The 22,385-nt window shown below is 38.0% G+C and overlaps 1 protein-coding gene and 1 pseudogene across 12 annotated transcripts in view; both read left to right on the forward strand.

Moving 5' to 3' along the window:
- The first annotated feature begins 1,356 nt into the window (after positions 1 to 1,356).
- Positions 1,357 to 8,502, forward strand: LOC143267880 (ferritin light chain 1-like; annotated as a pseudogene).
- Positions 8,503 to 9,556: 1,054 nt separating this feature from the next.
- R3hdm1 (R3H domain containing 1) overlaps positions 9,557 to 22,385 on the forward strand; it is an 88,529-nt gene continuing 75,700 nt past the window's right edge. For 7 of the 12 annotated variants that reach the window (XM_042258050.2, XM_076547273.1, XM_076547274.1 and 4 more), the window contains exons 1-4: positions 9,557 to 9,697; positions 11,752 to 11,962; positions 18,872 to 18,913; positions 19,405 to 19,494. In XM_042258050.2, the coding sequence (XP_042113984.1) occupies positions 11,792 to 11,962; positions 18,872 to 18,913; positions 19,405 to 19,494 (303 nt within the window). In that variant the 5' untranslated portion in view covers positions 9,557 to 9,697; positions 11,752 to 11,791. Of the gene's footprint in view, positions 9,698 to 11,751; positions 11,963 to 18,871; positions 18,914 to 19,404; positions 19,495 to 22,385 lie in introns of those variants that run through there. The other 5 variants (XM_076547278.1, XM_076547281.1, XM_076547275.1 and 2 more) reach the window with 4 other exon arrangements.

Consider the following 22,385-nt stretch of genomic DNA (forward strand, 5'->3'; position numbering starts at 1 on the left):
TTCCTTTCTCCCTCTCATTTCTTTCAGGAGTTATCAAATCATCTTTGTTGAATAGCAGAGGAAAGTTTGTAGATTTATATATATTTAAGTCTGTGAACCTGAACCGGAGCTTGTTCTTGTTTTGGGGGGAGGTGTTTGTTTGTTCGTTCGTTTTGGAAAGGAATATTATAGTACTTACACTATAAAGTCTCTTATCTTTTGTCCCTGGCTGATCTCATAGACTGTAGGATTGTACATTTCCTACAAGACATTTAGTGGCAAAGTAGAGTCTTATTCCTAGGTAGTGGTGCACATATTTTTCTTCAGTTAGTGCAGGTAATATGTGAGTATTGTCTGATAGGATCCTTAAAGCATTTCTGCATGCTTGCGGAAATATGGTCTTTGTTAAACAGAATAGCAAACTAAGGCAGATGAGAATAAAAACTTGTTCCAGTTATTCAGTGTTTTACCCCAGAGATGAAAATAATTGTCTTCATTTTATATTGTCTTCTCATGCTTAATGAATACCAAGTTTCTTTTCATTTTATCCTTTTCTTGTAAATTATCCTTGGGCTAAGGTAGACAGTGAACATCTAACAGCAGGCTGAGCCATCCTGTGTCATAGCTCTGTCACTGTCTCCATCTGTCGGTGTGAAGAAATAATGCTCTTGACTTCACATGCAAGTGAATTGTGCTCCAAAGGCATTTTCTTCAGTTTGAAGATGCTAAAACGTCAGCTTTTGGAGACAGAGTGGGGGCGGGGGGGGGGGGACTTTTAGTCATATTAGAGAGTTACTTAAAATTTATATATATTGTAGATATATTGGTTTGGTGCATGCCTTTAATCCCAGTACTCAGGAGGCAGAGTCAGACAGATTTGTTTGAGTTCCAGGACAGCCAGAGCTACATAGTGAGATCCTGTCTTGAGAAAAACAAAACCCTAAAATTAAATATATTAACCATACTAGATTCTTTATTTTATTCTTTAGAAAATATGATCATCTTGCCTTTTTTGCATCATAATGAGATCAGCTTCACAGCACCAAAAATATTTTAATAGCAAGAAATCTCCAAAATCATGACAGTCTTTGCACATTGAGATTCTTGACTTTTACATCATTGCTTCTGACTTGCTAATGAAGAGCTCAATATAGCTTCTGATGCATTCCAGATATTCTGGGTGGTGACTGGCTAGAAGATTACTGACATCACAACATACAGCTGTTGGTTTCTATTGTCTCTTAGTCCTCAGTAAGTGCCTTATTCTGCTTCTGGTGCCTGACTAATCGTGTGTGTGTGTGTGTGTGTGTGTGTGTGTGTGTGTGTGTTCGTTCATCTCTGTAGAGGAACAATGCAGAGCATCAGTGTATAGACACTATGGAAAATGTACCTTCAGTAACTCTGTACGATGAAGCAAATGTCAGGACAATGAAGGTATGTGATTCTGAACTCATTTGTTAAATACATATGAAAGGTAATCAAAAAGATAAATTATTATGTTTGTTTACTTAGTACCATAATTTTTATTAGTGGATATATGCAATAAAATCCAAAATTAGGGCATTTAAATATATTTATTTTTACAAAGATCTGTGTGGATTTAGATAGGTAAGAGTTATGTACTTCTCTGCAGTAATGCCAGTTCCTCCCTACACCTCAGATTTTCAAACAAATTTTTATATCGTGTGGATAGAGTGGTTTACCTCTGTGCTGATTTGTATTTATATATAGCAAAACAAATTGTCAGTTGAAAAAACATGTCTTGTTCAATTCCATTTTAAAACGAACATGTTACATGGCTTGTTCAATTTTTTAAATTTCCTTATTGAACAAATACAGTGTGAATGAGATCCTGGTTGGAAATGAAGAAACTGAGCACCTTAACTTTCAAAACTCATGTTAATATTTGTGCCCTTGGTTGGGGAGATGTAGGTAATTTTTAAAGTACTTAGAAAAAAAACCTACATCTGTCTTTCCTGTGATTGGCATAATGAAATAACATGTTACAAAAAAGAGGAGAAATGCCAGTCTATCTCTAATTCTTGAAATTATCCGATGTCTGAAAACTTTGACATCCACCTTTGTTTTCTGGTTCCTCAAAACTGGACTCTTACCTCCTGGGTTATGCTGTTAATGACAGAATGTCCCCAGGTATATAATTGGCTTATGTATAAAATTTTATAGGTAATTTTTTAAGAGTTTACTTGCTTTTTACCTGGCATTGGTTGAAATTTCATGAAGATTTGCAATTGCTATGGTATTTTTAAACATCTTCCCTTGTATAACATTTCTTTTGTTCTTAAGAAGTAACTCATTTGTTTTAGAGAATAGGTAAATCACTAAATGGTTGTTTATAAATATCATTTTTCTTCCTCTTTTTGTTTCTCCAGTTCTCAACTCTGTTTGTAATTAGGTTCATAAATACACTAGTACCTATTATTTAACTAGACTTTCATCAGATGTATCATTTCAACCTCATGCTCAGAAAATACCACTGCTTCTTTTTAAGCTTCAGGTTTTTTAAATTTTACATTGAAAACTTCAGAAAGAATAAAAGTTAAAATGAGCAGTACTTACCTTATATTCTTAACTGCTCTCACCCAAGCATCCTAGTCACTTTTAATCTAATCCCCGCCCCTGTTCCTTTGGGTGTCTTGTCCAGGGCTCTGGGCCTCTTGTCTTACATGCATCTCCCCGTAGTCTTCCATCTTCTTCCTCACTTTGTCTCAGTCAGTTGTCCATCTACTCGGTGGCTTGTCCTTCCCCTCTGATCCTGTATTAATTTCTTCTCTCCTGTTCTCCCCTCTCTTCCCCTAGCATTCACTGCTTTTCCTTTTCTTTCTCTTTCCCTCCCTGTCCCTTTCTTTTAGTCTCTGGTCTGTCTTTCTGGTGACCTGTGTCTGAGTGTGTGCTTCTACCTTTCTCCCCACCCTCTTCCGGGTCTCACCTGTTTGTCTGCACTTCTTCTGTCATTGCCATGTCTATAGCTCCTGCCTCCACTCCTGGGCTTGGGGTCTTTGTTTCCATTCCTCCCTCCCTGGCTTTCTCCCACTGCTTCAGTTTTCATTGGATGTAGATGTGCAGTTGATTTTATCCGTTATTGTTGTTGCTGTTTGGTCAGCAGCAGTTACTAGTTACATTTTAAGTTAAATTCTGTTCTCTTGCAAACTAGTTGGTAAAGAGTTATGATCCTAAGGTTATATATTTAAAATAAACAGACTTTTAGTCATTGTTCAACTTTCTTTTAGAACTTCATGCTTGAGACATTGTAATTAGATTGAAGTTATTACATACTGAGGATATTTTTGAATACTTTGTCTTCCCAAGTTGTACATGGGTAGGTCTTTAAGAGATGGAGGTTTTTCTCTTAGATGTTTTTTTTTCTATTAAATTTTCAGGTTTATAAAAAGTAATTAAAGTCAAGACACTATAGTTAATTCCCTCTTCATAATAGTGTTATCGGTTATGAATAAACTTGTATCTTTCAATGCCTTTATGACCTTTTTATATCATTTTAAATGCTGCTTTGACATATTACACTCCCCTCCCTGCTGCCGGAATCTAGCACTTATTACTTCTATATTCTTTTAATGACTCTACTGCTTTGTTAATGTCTCTGCTATATGATTAGATCTTTGATATGGGACATATGAAGTGCAGGTGAAATTAGACCAAAAAAAAAAAATCATTGTCTCTGTAAACCTTATCACTGCTCTATAGCTAACCAATACTCATTTCAATTGATTTGTGTTAATTTTGCTACAGAATACAGCCTCACCATTCCTAATCCCCAAATCCAAAATGCAAAATAATCTTTCTGAGCAAAATGATCCCATAAAGAAAATTCTACACTTCATCTCGTGTAAAAATCAAAATGAAAGGAACACTAAAAATATAAATAAAACTACCTTCAGGCTAGGTAGGTAGGTCAGTTAGGTAGGTAGGTATGAAGAAAGAGTGAGTGAGAGAGAAAGAGAGACGGAGACAGAGAGCACGCCTATTGGGTATGTGTGGTTGGTTGGTTGGATAGACATACATATATGCACATGTATTCAGGTGCCCAAAAAGTCCAGAAAAGGGTGTCAGAGTACCAGGAGTTGGAATTACAGTCAGTCATGATGAGCCACTTGATAATGGATGCTGGGAACGGAACGTAGGTTCTCTGCAAAAGCAGCAAATATTCTTAATCTCCAAGCCATCTCTCCAGCTCCAAAATATTATATATATATATTATACAAAACACTGCTGATCTCTAACAATTTGGACAATTTTATTTACTCCCTAAATTCCTCTAAGTCAAAGTTCTACAAAAAATAAAACAGTAAATTCAGTGGAGTAAAAGAAGCTCAATTAATATCTCAGTACGCAACCCTACATTCTCACTTGAGTAGAGCAGGTTTATATGCATATAAGTATATATTTCTTGGTTCTTGGTTCTCCAGATGCTTATATGTGACTAGCATATTATATTTTTATATATATATATTTTGCAAGATAGGGTTTCTCTATATATTTCAAACTGGCTGTCCTGTCATAACATTCTAAGTGCTAGGATTACAGATAGGCACCAACAGCTCTTATTTTATACATGCATGTTATAAAATGGTATGCATTATATAGTATATAAATATGTCATGTTAAATTATGTATAAATCTGATACTTATACAACTAAATGACATTTTATTATGTAATATACATATTTTTTAATGTATTTGTATATCTGTATGTAGCTCATATAAATCTATGGCTATACATTTATATAATATACATGCAGGAAATAAAAAACAAAGTTTGGTAAGATTTATGTAGTGCTTGTGAGGAACCATGAACCCCTAAAATCATGTGGACTCTGAATCTGCATGTGAGTGGAAACCTCTGTGCAAGTGCTCTGGTGGACTAGGAAGCCCTTGGTTTTAGTGTGGTTTTCAAGAATTTGTAATGGTCTAAGAATTGCCACTTTACCTGGTCTATAAATTGGTGTTCAGTCTGTCATTTTTAACTTCTTCTTTTCAAATGCTCCAGAGTGTGTGGCTGATGCCTACACTAGCAGACACTCCCACAGATGCCACACACTGTGATTTTCAAGCGGTTTTTGTTGTTTAGCAAAGCAGGGTCTTATGTAGTCCAAATGGGCCTTGATCTCTATGTGTAAGTTAAGGTGACTTTCAACTCTGATTTTCCTTCCTCCTCCTCCTTAACCACACCCAGTTTATTCAGTGCCTGGGAATGGAATGCAGTCAACAAACTTGAGCTACATCCCCTACCCAGACATGTCTTCAAAATAAACAGAGACCTATGATCACTGAGCATATGGTATCTTAGACTTCCACAACACAGGGTCACCCCGGGGAAATAACAACATTTTATATTGTCTCAGTACTTTTACAGTACTGTAGACCATGAGCAACAACAAAAATTGAACAACAGATGAAACAGTTATAAAATAACACAAAAGAAATTTACCAAGTATTGACAACAAAACCGAGGTGTAGCTAGAAACAGTAAAGGGAAGTCATTTAAAAATGTGAAACATTACACTCTTTCCATTCATTCAGCTTGCAGCCATGGGAAACTGAGCCAATATGACAGCAGTGTAGGTACTTTGGAGGGACTCTACAGGTTTTCCAGCTTCTCCTGCTTAGTCTGTCATGTGATGGATCCTCTAGCTACAGTGGGCAGCTGCTCATTGTCTGCTCTCAGCAGCATCCCTCACATAGTAAGGTTGTTTGTACTTCCCAGTACTCAGAGCTTTATAGTGTATGACGGTGGGTGATGGCAATAGAAAGAAAACACCTATTCTACCAAAGAGCTGTTTTTAAGCTATTTGTTACTAAATATAAACTGCAAAAGAAGAAACAAAACCTTTTGAGGCCCCCACCCCATGTAATCCTTAGAGATGCTGCCTTCAGCAAAGGCTGTGGTCTTTTTGTTAGAAAGAATATAATTGGCGGAGCAGCGCCCCGAGATCCCGTGTCTGTCTAGCTTCAACAGTGTTTGGACGGAGCAGACCCGGGGACTCCCTTTGTTAGCTCCCAGCACCTTTCACTATCTCCAGTCGCCAAAGTGGAGGCTGCAGTGAACCGCCTGGTCAGCTTGCACCTGCGGGCCTCCAACACCTACCTCTCTTTGGGCTGCTATTTTGACCAGGATGACGTGGCCCTGAAGGGTGTAGGCCACTTCTTCCGCGAATTGGCCGAGGAGAAGCGCGAGGGCGCTCAGCGGCTGCTCAAGATGCAGGACAATTGAGGGGGCCGTGCACTACTCCAGGATGAGCAGAAGCCATCTCAAGATGAGTGGGGTAAATCCCAGGAGGCCATGGAAGCTGCCTTGGCCCTGGAGAAGAGCCTGAACCAGGCCCTCTTGGATCTTCATGCCCTGGCTTCTGCTGGCACAGATCCTCATCTCTGTTGACTTCCTGGAAAATCCTGGATGAGGAGGTGAAGCTCATCAAGAAGATGGGCACCCACCTGACGAACCTCCACAGGGTGGCTGGGCTGCAGCCAGCACAGACTGGTGTGCCCCCGCCATCTCTGGGCGAGTACCTCTTCGAGAGGCTCACTCTCAAGCATGACTAGGAGGCGTCACCTTCCAAGGGGCTCCCTCCTCTGCTCTGCACCAGCCAGCCTCAGGACCTTCACCTGAACCTCTAGGCAGCTTTGTAAGCGCTCTGGAGCCCCTCCCAAGTCTTGGGACCAAGTAAAAATAAAGCATTTTGAAATAGAAAAAAGAAAAGAAAGGGAAAAAAAGAATATAGTTGGCAATTTAAGTAACACATTAAATGTTATAAAACAAGGTATTTGCTAGTTGTTTCATATTTAGTTAAGATTCTGTAAAAGAAATATCCTACACCAGAAAGAAACAGTATCATGTTAGATAATAGGAAGTTCCACATGTTGGTAAATTTTATTAAGCCACCAAAGAACCAATGAGTGGATTAGATAAATGTGCCAAAAGCTTAGTATGAACTTTGTAAGACTATGATGGCAAATCTTTGTATCTTTGAAACACTCTCAAAGGGTTTTTCATTGTGACCTTGAAATGCCAGTCATGGGTAAAGGGTGTAAAAAGATAACTTCATTCTCAGTACAAAAAGAACTATTAAGGGAAAGAGAATTTTTAAATTTTGAAATATCACATCATCAGAGTCTAGCTAAATTATCATACAAAGTTGAGTGTTTACAGTTGCAGATTAGCATAAAACAGATGTACATATTAATAGCATGAGAAATGGTTGACTAACGAAACAGTAATCCAGGTATGGTGCCTCATGCCTTTAATTCCAGCAGAAGAAGGGAGGGAGAAGATTGAGATTGATTATACTGATAATGGTGGTAATCTTTTATATATAATGCTGTGAGCCTTCAAGCATCAGTTAAGCATAAGAGGAGACTAGCCTAGTGTCTGTCCTGAATCAGCTTCTTAAACTGCTCAGAGGCCCACATGAGTCACCTCACAGGAATAAACTTACCAGGTCCACCATGAATGAAAAAGACATTTCCATTATTCTAGAAATACCAGGTAAAAAGCCAGCCAAATTATTCATTATAATACTTGTTTCTAATAACTTGATAAAATATAATGTCCTTTATTAGGGAAATAATAAACTACTCTCATTTATGAGATAACTCTGAGATTAAGACTGGATAATTAGCTGGGCATTGGTGATGCACATCTTAAACTTGGGAGGTAGGAGCATGTGGATCTCTAGGATGGAGGTCAGCCTGGTCTATATAGTGGGTTCAGGACATCAGAGCTACACAGAAGAAACCTTGTCTCGAAAAACAAAAAAACAAAAAACAACAAAAAAAAAAGACTGGATAAACAGATGTCTCACTCACTGATGAGTTCTCTCTAGCTGGTTCTGTACCTTAAAGCATCTCCAAATAAATACTATAGTATTATAATTTATGAGATGAATCTGAATCAACTCAAACTCAGTATGGAAACAGAAGAAAATATGTGTTCTCTCTTTCATTCTGATTATCTTGAGCTCTCCTCTCACTTTATCTACAACTGTCCAAGAATCTGAATCTCAGGAATATTCTTCATTGTTGTTTATTTCTTGAAGTTTAGTTAGATGGTGAGGCTAGTCTTTTTTTTTTTTTTTTTTACCCCATATAGTATTTAAAGGAGAGGTTACTATCTGCCAAAAGATCTCTTCACAGCCTGGTTTATTTTAGGCCTGCATTTAGAACAGACATTGCAGTCTCGCAGTAAGTTGTGTTTTAATAGGTTCAGACTTAAGCCAGAGACATTCTGCCATAACTGTTAGCAGAGATGTATTAGGAAGTGATTAACTTACCTTTCATTATATTATCCTTTGCCTTCATCTGCTAATAGCTAAACTCTTTCCACAAAATTCTCCATGTTCTCTGCAATAAATAGCCAGCACTGGGATTGCAAGTATGCCCTTTCATACTTGACATTTACCTGTCAAAAAAAGCCATCACTTATCTCTCCCATGCTCATGGACTTCCCTGCTCCCAGCTTGGAATTCCTACATAACCCTGCCATTTCGGCCATGTTTCCTTTACTTTTGTCTTCCTCTTTTCTCTCTTATGGCCATGTTTACTCTACTACTTTCTATACCAGCTCTGACTCTGCCAAGTACTTCTGGTTGTACTCTCCCTCAAATCTGCAATAATAATCTTCTCCTCAACCATACCTTGGAACAGTCGTGTCCTCACTTTATACATCTGGGGCTGAAACCTCTGGGTGGGGCATAAATGGACTTCCAAGAGGCCCAGCCTTCCAACTAAACCAAGTTGCTGATTTGACTCTCCTAATGAAAGTGGTGTAGCAAAGAAATGGCCGCTCTGTATGGGAAAAGTTCATTGCAAACTGCCAAGGCTGCGTTTCTCAGGAAAGCAGAGAGGAGTAACTGGGAAACATCTTGAGAATGGGCATCTGGAGAGAGGGAGCCTGTTAGCTGGGGCAGGAGGCTTTGTAGGGACTAAGGAAGCCTATAGGCTGGCATGGGCCTTGAAATGATGGTGGGCACCATAGGCATGTATTAATGGAAGAGCCATTTGTCCCTTTTGCTAGAGATAAGGAGAATGACGCCTTTTGGAAAGTGGGAACTAGTTTCCCAAGTCCCTGAGGGAATGCTGACTTTTGTCTAAATGCTAAAGTGGATTTCTTTGGGAATGTTAAGTGGATTATTACAGCCTTTATTCTTTTAAAGCTCCAAGATATACTCTTGTTATCCTGAATTACAGTCTTAAATCCATAATTGTGTTCTAGGTAAATCCATAGCTTTTGGAATTTTGAGTGATTCCTGAAGGAAGAGCTGCCATCTTCCCTGCTTCACTAACCTTTTGGTTTGTATAGTTAATACATCTCAGAATTATAAGTATTCTGACCATGGTTTAAGACAAGAAAGTAATACAACCATCAACAATAGCTTTTTAATTTCTAAATTACTATGGAGTATTCCATTTTCCTGTTCTGGTTGGTTTTTTTGTTTTTGTTATTTTTTTTAATGTTTTTTTGTTTGTTTTCATTTTAGGCCACTGAAAGGTATGATATATTTGATCCAAGACAGTCCATTTCAGCCCAAGAATCTACAGTGGTGACAAGGACATGGGACTCCTCCCGCCAGATTACTGTTGGTTCAATACAATTGACATCCTGGCTGACAACTGTGAAAAGGAACCTTGGGTTATTTTATTTTATTTTTGTGGAACACCACAATCCCAGATTCATAGGACACATCAGGTAATGTTCTTCAATTTCTTTGTGTAGCCAGTGTTCTTTACAGTTCATTCATAAAGAAATGGAAGGGTCTGAATATCTTCCTTAGATAACTGACCTTCTCTCTGCTTTGCAACCTGAATTGTTTTCAGAATGAGCCAGTGAACTTCTGGTTTGGGATCAATTACAGAAGGCGTTCTGGTTGCTTGCTAGAGTACCCTAGAAAATTGCCAAACTTACCTTACTTCAGGTCTCTGGTGGGTCAGCCCCTCCCTCTCACAAGTGCTGGACTGCCACCCTGCCTAAATAAGAGGTGGTTTTGTTTTTACGTTTTCAGTTCAGATTAGTCTATGGTTTTACAAATTATTTCTTTTTTAGCTTTCAAATGTGCTTACTTGTATTTAACTGTTAAAGCTTTTATGAGTGGGGGACCCGTTTAATTTTCCAGCTTGTTAAAGAGAAGACAAGACAAGTTTACTGGTATTATTATTTTTTTTTCAAACCGACTTTCTTATGAAAACTGTCAAAAGTATAGTAAGGTTGAAAGAATTTTACAGTGGGTTCATAAACCAACCACTCCTTGATTTTTGTAGTTACTATTTTTCATACCTTTTTGACCCACTTTCCGAGTGTCTCTACCTCTAGCTTTTGCTTAATCTCTGATACATTCCTGTTCCTGATATCTGGGATGAAATTCCTACTTTTTCTCTTAAATTCACTGCTTATATTAAATATGCTAATGTCTGTGATCTCTCAGAAAGTCATTTCATTCATTCATTCATTCATTCATTCATTCATTCATTCATTCATTCAATTCTTCTCTTATATATTACATCCCGACTGCAGTTTCCCCTTTCTCCATCTCCCCTCAGAAAAAAACAGGCCTCCCAGGGACATCAACCGAACACGGCATACATGGTATGCTACAATAAGACCAGGCTGGAAGGAGGAAAAGGGTCCCATAGTAGGCAAAAGCGTCAGTGACTTCCCCCACTCCCACATGAACACCAAGTCACTCAGCATGACATACATGCAGAGGACCGAAATCAAACCCTACAGGCTCCCCAATCTCTATGAGCCCCCATGAGTCCTGGTCATTGATTCTCAGAAAGTTCATTTGCTAGAGTGTATGATTATATGTGTTGTTAGGCATTGAATCACATGAGTCAAAAGATGTTAATGCTTTATTTATATTATAAAACAGAATTGTTAACCCTGACTCACAAATATGCTTTGTATAAAATGTTACTTTTTTATTCTTTTAATTAAATCAGGGCAATTTTTTTGTTTTTCTTTTCTTTTTGTTTTGTTTTGTTTTTATTGTTGTTGTTTGTTTTTCAAGACAGGATTTCTTTGATGCCCTGGCTGTCTTGCAACTGCTCTGTAGCCAGGCTAGCCTCGTACTTACAGGGACCTACCTGCCTCTGCCTCCTGAATGCTGGGATTTAGGGCATGAGCCACCACTGCCCAGCCAGGGCAAGTTTTAAAGCTTGGAATTTTCGGAATCTAGGTGTAAACTGTGACAGGAAGATACATTTACTGTTTGGCAATAGTGAATACTCAGAGTACAGAAGGATGTGGGACAATGTAGATGGTATTCCTTAAAGAAAGATACTTTAGGGGCTGGAGAAATGGCTCAGCGGTTAGGAGCACTGCTTGCTCTTCCAAAGGTCCTGAGTTCAATTCCCAGCAACCACATGGTGGCTCACAACCATCTGCAATGAGATCTGGTGCCCTCTTCTGGCCTGCAGGCAAACATGCAGCCAGAACACTCTATACATAATAAATAAAGAAAGAAAGAAATAAAGAAATAAATATACTTTAATGTTATACTTGAGTCATTATTTAGCCATCACTTCCCATCTTGATCTGGCTCAGGTCTCTTCTCATTATATTGTAACATTTTAAGGAACATCTACCCCATAATATTATAATCCTTAAAGGTAGGAATTTTGCTTTTGTTTATGTGCGTTCAGCATTATTCTTGGAAGATAAAAGTCACTTAGTTACTATTATGTAGTAACTGAATGTAAAGAATGTTTGAAACTAAATTAAGATTACTTTTCTTTCTTGCCAAGGCTTCAAGTTCCCTGTAGAATTCTAAAATAACCTTTGCTAATGAGGATGTCTGATATTGTTATAATAAAAGATGAAACTGAAACAATGAAGGATTTGGAGGCAGAAGTGAAAGATACAACCAGAGTTGAAAATCTTATTAAATCAGAAAACTATGGGAAGATTTTGGCAGAGAAGAATGAACATTGTATTGACAACAATATTGATTTGCAGGTAAGCAGCTTTCTCCATGGCTATAAATACCTAATATTCATTGTTTAAGTGTGCTTCTTTTCATATGGAACTCACTTTTCACATTATTTTATTTATTTGTTTATTTTCTTTTTGGTTTTAGTTTTTTGAGACAGGGTTTTTCTGTGTAGCTCTGGCTGTACTTGAACTCACTCTGTAGACCAGGGTGGCCTCAATCTCAGATCCACCAGCCTCTGCCTCCTGAGTAAAGATGTGGGCCACCACCGCCCAGCCACTTTTCACAATTCTAAAAGGGCAAGTTGACTTTTGGGTATATATTTACTAACTTATTTTTGAGTTATCTGGACCAATAGATATGGACCAAGTCTTAGGTCTTGGATTCACTGATATGGTTCACATGATATGATTCTTTACATGTGTGTGTAGCCAGTATGTTTTTATTGGCTTTCTACCTTTACATTTCACTCTTCCTGTACTGAAATTGATCAGAATTTAACCTAAGAGCTCTTAGAGGAGAGATAAATATAGTGATCAAACCTGCAGAAGATCTACTGGCAAAAACATGGTTTCTCATCCATCAGCCATTTCTGAGTAAAGAAGCTTGTGGAGAAGGGGCAGATGTTACTTAGTACTTTTGTTGCTGTGCATGCATGATAATTTAGAACCAGTCATTGAGACGGTTTTTAATTCTAGGCAGAGATTGGAAGCTTAAATTTGAGGAAATGACTGGACCCCTGGCTTACTTAGCCCTTAGGTGTACCTTTCCATGATTTGTCTAGTATGGCAGTCCCAAGGTAGCTGGATGAATTATGTGGCAGCTCAGGTGTCCCAGAGAGAATGTTCTAAGTAAGAAATAAGAACACTAAATAAGGCTTGAATCATGGCTCATATCTAAGAACCTCCTTGTCACCCTCTTTTATTGAGATATACAGATGATGCTGGCCTAGAGGAAGGGTGCTTGGAACCTGTCTATCAAATAGGAAAGAGTTTCTATTCATTTGAAGTCTACCACTCAAACATTCTAAAATGCCATCTTCAACATTAATGCCTCATTTACTGCCTTAGCTTTTCCAGGCTGTGACAGATACCTGAGAACAACAACTTAAATGAGGAAACATTTATTTTGACTCGTTTTCAGAGGTTTCGGTGTTTGGCTGGCTCCAATGTCTTTAGGCCTGTAGCAAGCAGGAGTACAGAGAGAAGAAAAGCATGGTGGAAAGCTCTTCACTTCTTGTCAGCCACTAAGCAGAAAGAGGTTAACATAAAGCAGCCTTGGCCAAGATACACCCTTCAAACGCACACCTATTGCAACCTGCTCCCTCCAGCTAGACTCCATCCCCCACAGTTCCTCACCTTACAACAGATGATCTGAGTTTTATGTTTTATGTCAGTAGACTGAGAAACTCGTTAGGATAGAGCCCTTACAGTCGACGTCATGGACACTCCTAGAAGTGTACCTTATTGACATCCTGGGTATCTCAAGCCATTAAAATTGAAAATTCAGATTAACCATCAGGAACTGGGGAGGTGCTCAATTGGCTAAGTGTCTCCTGCACAAACCATGAGGACCTAAGCTCATGTCTCCAGCACCATTGTAAAAGCCAAGTATGGAGGCATGTGTCTGTACTCCTGGTGCTTAGGCAGTGTGAAAGCACATAAGGAAACCCCTAGAGCTTGCTGGCTAGCAAGTTTGCCCAGTTCATTGAGAGGCCCTGACTCACAAAGTAAGGTGGAAAGCATAGAGCACCTGACCTTCGCTGTTGACATTCATGTGTGCATGTACATGCAATACACACACACACAGAGGTACTCATCATACTTATGAATAGAGAATAAATAGCCATGCATATAGGCAAAACATACATACATATTCATAACTTTTTAATTAAAAAATGACTTCAAACTAGGTGGTAGTGGCGCACGCCTTTAATCCCAGAACTCGGGATGCAGAGCCAGGTGGATCTCTGAATTCGAGGTCAGCCTGGGCTACAGAGTGAGTTCCAGGAAAGGCACAAAGCTACACAGAGAAACCCTGTCTCGGAAAAACCTAAAAAAAAAAAAAAAAAAAAAAAAAGACTTCACTGCACTCTCTGTTCTGCATCTAATGTACATTCTTATGGTCATGCTTATCAATAAGTGATTAACTCATTTCTGCCATGTCTGTGTTTGCTCTGAGAAATAATCTAAGAAACATTCGTGAACCACACCAAGGCTCAGTTAGACTGCAGGAAATTTTCAGTCCTGTGGTTTTGCATGTACTAGGCAAGCACTCTACCGCCTCAAAACCAACACAAATATTTATTAAGAGACTGTTTATTCTTTGTACTTAATGACCATATTGTTTGCCATATGTGCTATATAGTTTATTGGCTTTAAAGAGGGATTCCTTTTATTTTAATTCACCAAAGTCTATAAACTGTATCTTCAACTGTTTCCTTAAAAGTTATTCAGTATAAGAATGCTGACTTTTTTTCTTTTTCTTTACTTTTAAGACCAGGATACCTTCATTAAAGGAACCTGGCAAAAGACTTATTACAGTTGAAATAACTTGTTGAAGTAATAGGAAAACTAGAAAGTAATCTATTCTGTTTATATTAAACATCAGTACGAAATAATGGCTCTGTTTTAAGAAGAGTGGTTGGGCTAGAGAGATGCCACAGCTATTAAAGGCTAGGCTCACAACCAAAAATAAAAGAAGAGTGGTTCATTGTCTGTCTTAAGATGTTCACTATAAAACCAGCCTAAGCTACATAGTGAGACCTGTTTTAAAACAATAGTATGGCAATTCCCACATTTTATTATTAACAGTTAGGGGGTAGAAGAGTTTTTTGTTAACACATAGTGTTATGGTACCTGAAGAGAAAAACTTAGAGCCCCGAATAAGTCAACAGCTAATGGGACTGTCCCAAGCAGATTAGTGGGAAGGAGCCTGACCTCCACTTGGTTTGAGTTTTTAAAGGCAATTGTGACGTGTACAGAAAGACAGCTCTGGATATCTGTAACAAGTAAGCATTGTTACAGAACCATCAAGATAGCAGTTAAATGGATAGGCAGTTAACCTTTAGCTTAGGGCTCGTTGTATAGGAGTTTAGGGCTGGTCCAGAGACCAGTTTTATCCAAGATAGTTTTAGCACTGAAGTATTTTCAGGAATTCTTTCATGAGGTGGCATAACTATAGTTCAGTAGCATACTATAATAGGCCTGTTTTCAGGGTGTATAATTTTAGCTGATGTGTATGTTTTTTTTTTCTCCACATATAGTATCAATTACACTAGGCAGTTAGTTCAGTTTGTTTCTGTAGTAAACCATTTGATGTGACTCTGACATTGTGCTTCTCTGAATTACTTGCAATGCTTTCTTTCAAAGGGTTTGAGAGAACAGAAGCCAGACATGGTCAGAAATCCAAAGTAGGAGGATGTGGTGTTCCAGGTCATCTTGGCTACATTTGAAGTTTAAATCTAGCATAGGCTAATCCTTTTCTTTTTTTTTTTTTAAGTGAAAGATGTTATGAATTTTCCATTGATAGTTTTTTTTTTAGACTTATTTATTTATTTATTATGTATACAGGAGAGGGTGCCAGATCTCATTACAGATGGTTGTGAGCCACCATGTGGGTGCTGGGAATTGAACTCAGGAACTCTGGAAGATCAGTCGGTGCTCTTAACCTCTAAGCCATCTCTCCAGCCCCCTAGGCTCATTCTTTTTCAGGGAAAAGAAAAAGCAAAACACATCAGGGCATCCCTGAGAGTGGTAGAATAGGCAACAGATTTCTTAACTGATGAAACAAATGCAAAGTACATTTGCCATGTCAGGTCCAAAAGAAACTGTTAACATACCAAAGCACAGGCTGGCTCTCAGGGTCTCTCAGTGTCACAAGTGCCTTTTAACAGAGTCCATGCTGGCATCCTGGCTCTTTTCAGCTCCTGGATTTTACTTCTCTGGCTTCTCATTCCATTTCAACGCTACTATCTCAGCTATATATGTTCCTTTGTCTTTCTCTCCTTCTCTCTTTGCCCCCTCTCTCTTGCTTTGTTCCCTCTCTCTTGCCTCTCTCCATCTCCTTTTCTTGAACTCTCTCTCTCTTTTTTTTTTTCCAGAGCTGAGGACTGAACCTAGGTCCCTTCATGAAAAAAGTTGAATTTCATCTCAATTGAGTGATATTGGATTGGCAGTTAGTTGATGCTAGCACACAATATACACATGAAGGTTACTTGGCTCTTTCTCAGTTTATCTCCAAACTCTAGTAGCTGATGTCTCTTGCCAGTGTGTTTATCAGTTGAAAACTCAGAGTCCTTCAAGAATGTTCTATATTCTGCACCTTTTTGTTCGCCTAGTTTCTGTCTGCTCTTGGGTACAAACAGGATAAACTATATAAATTAGGGTTTGTCCCGTGAAGGGGAAGATGAATAGGAATCTCACAACTTAAGTAAAACATTAGCTCTCTGAACAGATGAAGATAGGTTTCTTCTGTATCCCAAGATCTAATCAATATTTATATGTATAATTCAGTCATTACTTGGTTTAAAGGGGCTTATTGGGAAATGTTATCATTTTTACTATTTTCTGCAGAGAAAATATTTTCTAGTTTCAAATAACCCTGGACTTTTGAATTATAACCTGTTTTTATGTTCAATAAAATAAATTGGAGTTTGTCTTTTGGCCTAAATTCTAATTCACTTAGTATTTCTTACTATGAGTAAGGGACTTAAAAGAGTTGCTACATTTTTACTGTCAATAAGGTTCTGCTAAAGGTAAAACAAGTGCTCCAAATAAATAAAATCCACTTTAAAAAAAATGATTGTAAATCAAACTGGAAGAATTCGTATTTAAAACCAAGTCTGGCTGCCAAACTCTCAACAGAATAAAAATAAATAAATGAAGGACATCTACTTTTATAAGCAGAAATCATTTTCTCTTCTCTGTGCTGTGTGCTGGTAAATGTGGCAGATTTTCTAGTATATATTATATTGTATATATCTTCTATTTGAAATGAAAAGAAATAAGTAATTTGATATAATAATGCCACTCTAGCACTTTATTTATATATTGATATCTTTCTTTCCTCTTGCTGCATAACAGATCAACCTAACTTAGAGAGTTGCAATGACTCCTCCTTAGGCGCTTACAGTAGACTTACTTGGGTTTTCTGCTTAAGGTTTAACAAAGCCAAAATCAAGAGGGTTAACCACCATGATCCTCTTTGGAAGAGCTTGGAAAGAATAGGCATCAAGGTGCATTCCTTTTCAGCAGACCTCAGTTCCAAAGTTGATACAAGGTCCATGTTTCCTGGGTAGCCTTTTTATCTTCTTTTATCAGTGCATTTGAATCCTTTGAATCTCTTTGACTTGACTCAACCAAAGAAAACTCAGCTTTTAAGAGGCTCATTGATGGGTCAGACTTACTCCAGTTTTAAATCTGTATCTTAGGGTCAACTGTCTAGGAGATAAGCTACTTCTGTAAAAGCCCTTCACAGCAGAGCCCAGCTTTGTGTTTCATTAAATAGAACAAGGATGGGGAATCATTCTTGGGTAATGTCTTTGGAATTCTGTCTCCCGTATCTGAATGTAATCTGTCACATACGTATGCAGCTGGAATGTGAGGTTACTGGACTACGGTTCGGAAGCTCTGAGGTTCAGTTGGACGAATTTGTAACTGATTCTGGACTATGAGACCTTAAGAGCAGTCAGGAATTGTGTCTTCTTTATTTCCATGTTTTAGATATGACTGACGGAGAGTGAAAAGCCCACTTGGCCAAGGGGAAGTGGAGAGCAAGTTGAAACTAATCCACCAACATGCAAGGAGTCCTCTTTGGCAGCACTCCCCTGTGCAAACGTAGTCAGACCATTTCCCTCCATAAGCAATAGTTCTCTTCTTCCTTCCTTCCTTCCTTTTTTTGTACCTGGCTTTCTGTGTCTTAGATTTTATTGTTAACTTGGTGATCTAGAGTCAGAATTGTAAGAAGACAGTGTTTTAATCTTTGAAGGCCTTAAGATCCAAAGTAGAGATTTTGACATTTTTGTACTCTGGCCTTTGTTTCTGTTGACCTCATACATAAGTCTTTTGGGATGTTAGTATACATAATGTCTCTCTCCATTTCTTAAAATGTGAAGCTTAGTAGCCTGAGGATTAGCTTGAATGTGTATTGTGTTTGATGCCAAATTGGCTCCCTACTACTAATGAGAATAGATGCCTGGTCCCTGCCCTATGAGGAGCTGGATTTGAAATGATAGATAAGAAGGAAGAGAAGGAAAGAGTTTAAAGTCTGTCTGAGTTACTAGCACTGTAGGCTCAAGCACAGGCTACAGCTAGTTGCTTTTGTGAGTCCTCTGGTAGTGTGACTAGTGATCTGACGGTTGTGCTAAACACCTTTATTGGAAGTCTGCCGTCCGTCTTTCTCACATGTCTACCATGGCATTGCCTTCCCCGAGACCTAGTGAGTAGCTTTCGTTACTCAATCTGGTGGTGTGTCCTTTACGTTTTACTGAAGAGGCTCAGCAGAGGAGAGGTGAAAGCAGTATAGACTCTGAGTCTTTGTACTATTCAGATGTTTCCATAGTGCGCTTGAAACTTCCCTGACGTCAGCTAATTGAAATTGCTGAGTGATTTGGTATGTCCACTTCCCCCAACATTGGTGAAAATGTTGTTATAAAATACTGAAGAAACGTACTTTATTTTGCTATGAAAAAGTCACCTTCAGAGTTCCATATTGTGTTCATTTAATACAGAAATTTGCTGATTTAAAGAAAATGCCAATCCACAGAGGGGTTTAGTAACTTCTCCCAGTGTGTGTCTGGAGGAATCAATACTCTTTCTCTGAACCATCTTTGATTTCCTTGTTTAGCAAACTCTGAGGTTTAGGTGTATGAATTAAGAAGCAAATTTTCTGTTTGAGTGTGAAATTTAATAAAATCTCTCTTATTATATATTCAGCGGCCCCCGCAGTCATTTGGACAGACAGGAAAAAGGTCTAAGGTATAGTAACTATTTGGTGTGCTGGCATGCCAAGGCCTTCCTTCATGCTTGATGAATTCTTGTTTTCATACAGCACTACATTCAGTTTAGTTTTCTCATCTTTTGTTTGGGGCAGAAAGCTTCTTTTGTTTTATTTGGGTTTTTTGTCTTGCCTAGTCGCTTTTGTGCATTGCTTTTAATTATCCTGGGCGGGGGTTTTTGTTGTTGTTGTTGTTTTTTAACTATAGAGAAAAATTACTTTCTCACCATTTGTTGGATTTGAAATTGGAATTATCCCCATTCTTGCTATTTCTATAATTTTTAAAACTAAAATTGTTTATTTTCACTTTCAAGGGGTTTTAGTGCTATTCAATGATATATCTAACTTACACATTTCATCTACTTTTTTATTCGTGGTGGAAACTAAAAAGAAATTTAGACACTCTCTAGGGGGCTTTTGAATATGCCCTAATTTATGAAATGTAGTGTTAATTTTAAATACTTCTCTTTAGTCAAGCTCAAAGTTAAAGCTAGTTCGGAGCCTTGCAGTGTGTGAAGAATCTCCACCACTCCCTGCAGCAGAGATATCACAGGAGACCCAGGTAAACAACAACAAAGCAAAACAAAAATTACTTGAAGACATGGTGGAACTGGAGACAGTCTTTGATATGAGTCAATGAAAGTTGAGTGTGAATGTATTCTTTCTTTCATTTCTGGTAAATAAAACTGATTTGATAATACTTGTTAAAATCCAGATGAGTTAGGAAAACTCTACTTCAGTCTGAGGCTTACAATAGAGATTCTTCTTTTGGGAAAACTTTTGAGATTATATGATTACCCAGGAATGTGACTTTAAGGAAGTTATAAATTAGCTGGCGGTAGTGGCACATGCCTTTCGGATCTCTGTGAGGTAGGGGCCAGCCTGGTCTACAGAGCGAGTTCCAGGATAGCCAGAGTTACACAGAGGAACCCTGTCTCAAACAAAGTAGGACAAGGAAAGTTGTAAGTTATTGTTCAAAAGTATTCACTATTAAAGTACTTTCAGTGATTATAATTATGATATAATTCCTCTTTTAATTTTGGGTTTTGGGAGTTTGTTGTATTCTTCTTGTTGCATCTCTGGGAACTGCCTATATCGTTTTTAAGGCTCTGGTTTTTCTTATGTTAGTCATAACTGCAAGTTGTCTTTGGTGCTGTCTGAATAGTGCTTTCAATTCTGCTGATGATTATCAGTGGGATAACTAGGACTGCTGGTGGGGGCTGCTGCTTCATAAGAGGGTTTAGGCAGCTTTAAGTTTCTAAGAAGCAAGACTACTAGTACTTATTTAAGAAACATTTTTTTTTAAATATTGTACATCTATTTTAAATGACATATTGTACATCTATTTTAAAATTTGAAATGTCATGTAGGAGTGGTGGGATACACCTTTAATTCTAGCACCAGAGGCAGAGACAGGTGGATCTCTTTGAGTAGGCTGTCCTGGTCTATATAGCAAGTTCAGGCCACCTAGGGGTAAACAGTGATCCCTGTCTCAAAAGAACTTTTGTCTCAAATGTTTTTGAAGCAAATATCAGTTGTACATTTGTTGATTCAAGGAAACCTTTTCTGCTTTCCCATGGTTTAAGTGATGATCTTGAAGAGACAAGTACATACTAAAGTTAGTTGTGACATGCATATAATGTGTCTTACTTTTTACAAATCACTATATTTTATTTCTAAGATGCAAGAAAAATTAAATTCTTTTTCATTGGAGCTATATAAAATAAACATATGTATGTATTTGATTGAATGCATTTAGCAATAACATTTTCCTAGCAAAGTCAGAAGTAATGTCAAAATATCTTACTGGGTATAGTTACCTTTAGAATTTTTTTTTTTTTTGGTTTTTCGAGACAGGGTTTCTCTGTGTAGCTTTGCGCCTCTTCCTGGAACTCACTTGGTAGCCCAGGCTGGCCTCGAACTCACAGAGATCCGCCTGCCTCTGCCTCCCAAGTGCTGGGATTAAAAGTGTGTGCCACCACTGCTCGGCTTAGAATCTTTTTAAGCTTAACCCTTTGGGCACTTTGTTTTATAGAATGTGATTGCCTTTGTTTTACAGAATGTGGTTGCTTCATATTAAACATTACATGGCTGGTTGTTAGTAAAGCTAGTGAGTTATGACATAGTCTGAAAGGGAAAAAAAACCAATAAAATTGTTCTTTGAAATAGCAATTTTTAAAAGTTCTCTTATGGGCTGGAAAGATGGCCTAGCAGTTCCAGTAAGGGAACCCAGATTTAATTCCCAGCACCCACATGAAGCTCAAAACCATCTTTAACTCCAGTTTCAAGGGATGTGACACCTCTTCTGTTCTCCATGGCACTAGGCATGCATGGGATGCAGAGATGCACATGCAAAACACCTAAAAATAAATGGAACAAAAATTTTAAAGGAATTTCATATTTTGTTTTTGTTTTTTTTTCTTTTTTCTTTTTTTTTTTTTTTTGGTTTTTTCGAGACAGGGTTTCTCTGTAGCTTTGTGCCTTTCCTGAAACTCACTTGGTAGCCCAGGCTGGCCTCGAACTCACAGAGATCCGCCTGGCTCTGCCTCCCAAGTGCTGGGATTAAAGGCGTGCGCCACCACCGCCCGGCTTGTTTTTGTTTTTTTTCAAGACAGTTTCTCTGTGTAACAGCCCTGGCTGTCTTGGAACTTGTTCTGTACACCAGGCTGGTCTCAAACTCAAGAGATCTGCCTTGATTAAAGGTGTGTGCCACCACTGCCCCGCTTGGCAATTTCTTTTATAAGTAAGATTAAAGAATATGGTTGTTCATGGAGTGTGTTTTGAAAGTTCCTTTCCTCACTCTGTTGACAAAGTGCTGTGCTATCTTAGCATCGTGGCATTAATGATCCAGGAAGTTAGAGGAAATAGGAAGGAGTGGCCATTCAAGAGTATATTGATACAGAGAAGTTTGTACCTTCTGAGAAAAACTATTGTGATCATTTTTTTTTTAATTTCCTTTTTATTTTACCTTATGTGAAAAATGTTGGGGGCATTGGGTCTTGTCTTAAAATACTACAGAAACCTATGTAGTAAAAATTCCTCTGAAAAATACTTATAGGATATATGTCAGCTCTTAGGATATATATTGATCACAGATTGTGTATGACATTTTAAAAAGTTACACTGTCCGTATAAGATGTCAGAATTCAGTTATTCCACTTACTATGTTTCTCTTAAACATAATTTTTTTCATTTGGTTAATAATCTCTTATTGCCTCTCTTTAATATATATATGAAACCTTTTTTTCATGTTTTAAGTTGACTAAAATGCACCTGCAAGGGACCTAGAAAATACGTGTTCTGCCATCTTTTCTCATCCTTGATACAATTTCCAACAATTTCCCTTCATAGTATGTTAATTTTTGGTGAATTAATATGGCATAAAACATTATAAAAAAGATTGAGAAGCAGTTATAAGAGAGATTTCATTCATGTGTGGTGAGAGTTTATAAT

The sequence above is a fragment of the Peromyscus maniculatus genome, chromosome 11, assembly GCF_049852395.1.
Source record: "Peromyscus maniculatus bairdii isolate BWxNUB_F1_BW_parent chromosome 11, HU_Pman_BW_mat_3.1, whole genome shotgun sequence".
In the NCBI taxonomy this organism is placed as follows: Eukaryota; Metazoa; Chordata; class Mammalia; order Rodentia; family Cricetidae; genus Peromyscus; species Peromyscus maniculatus.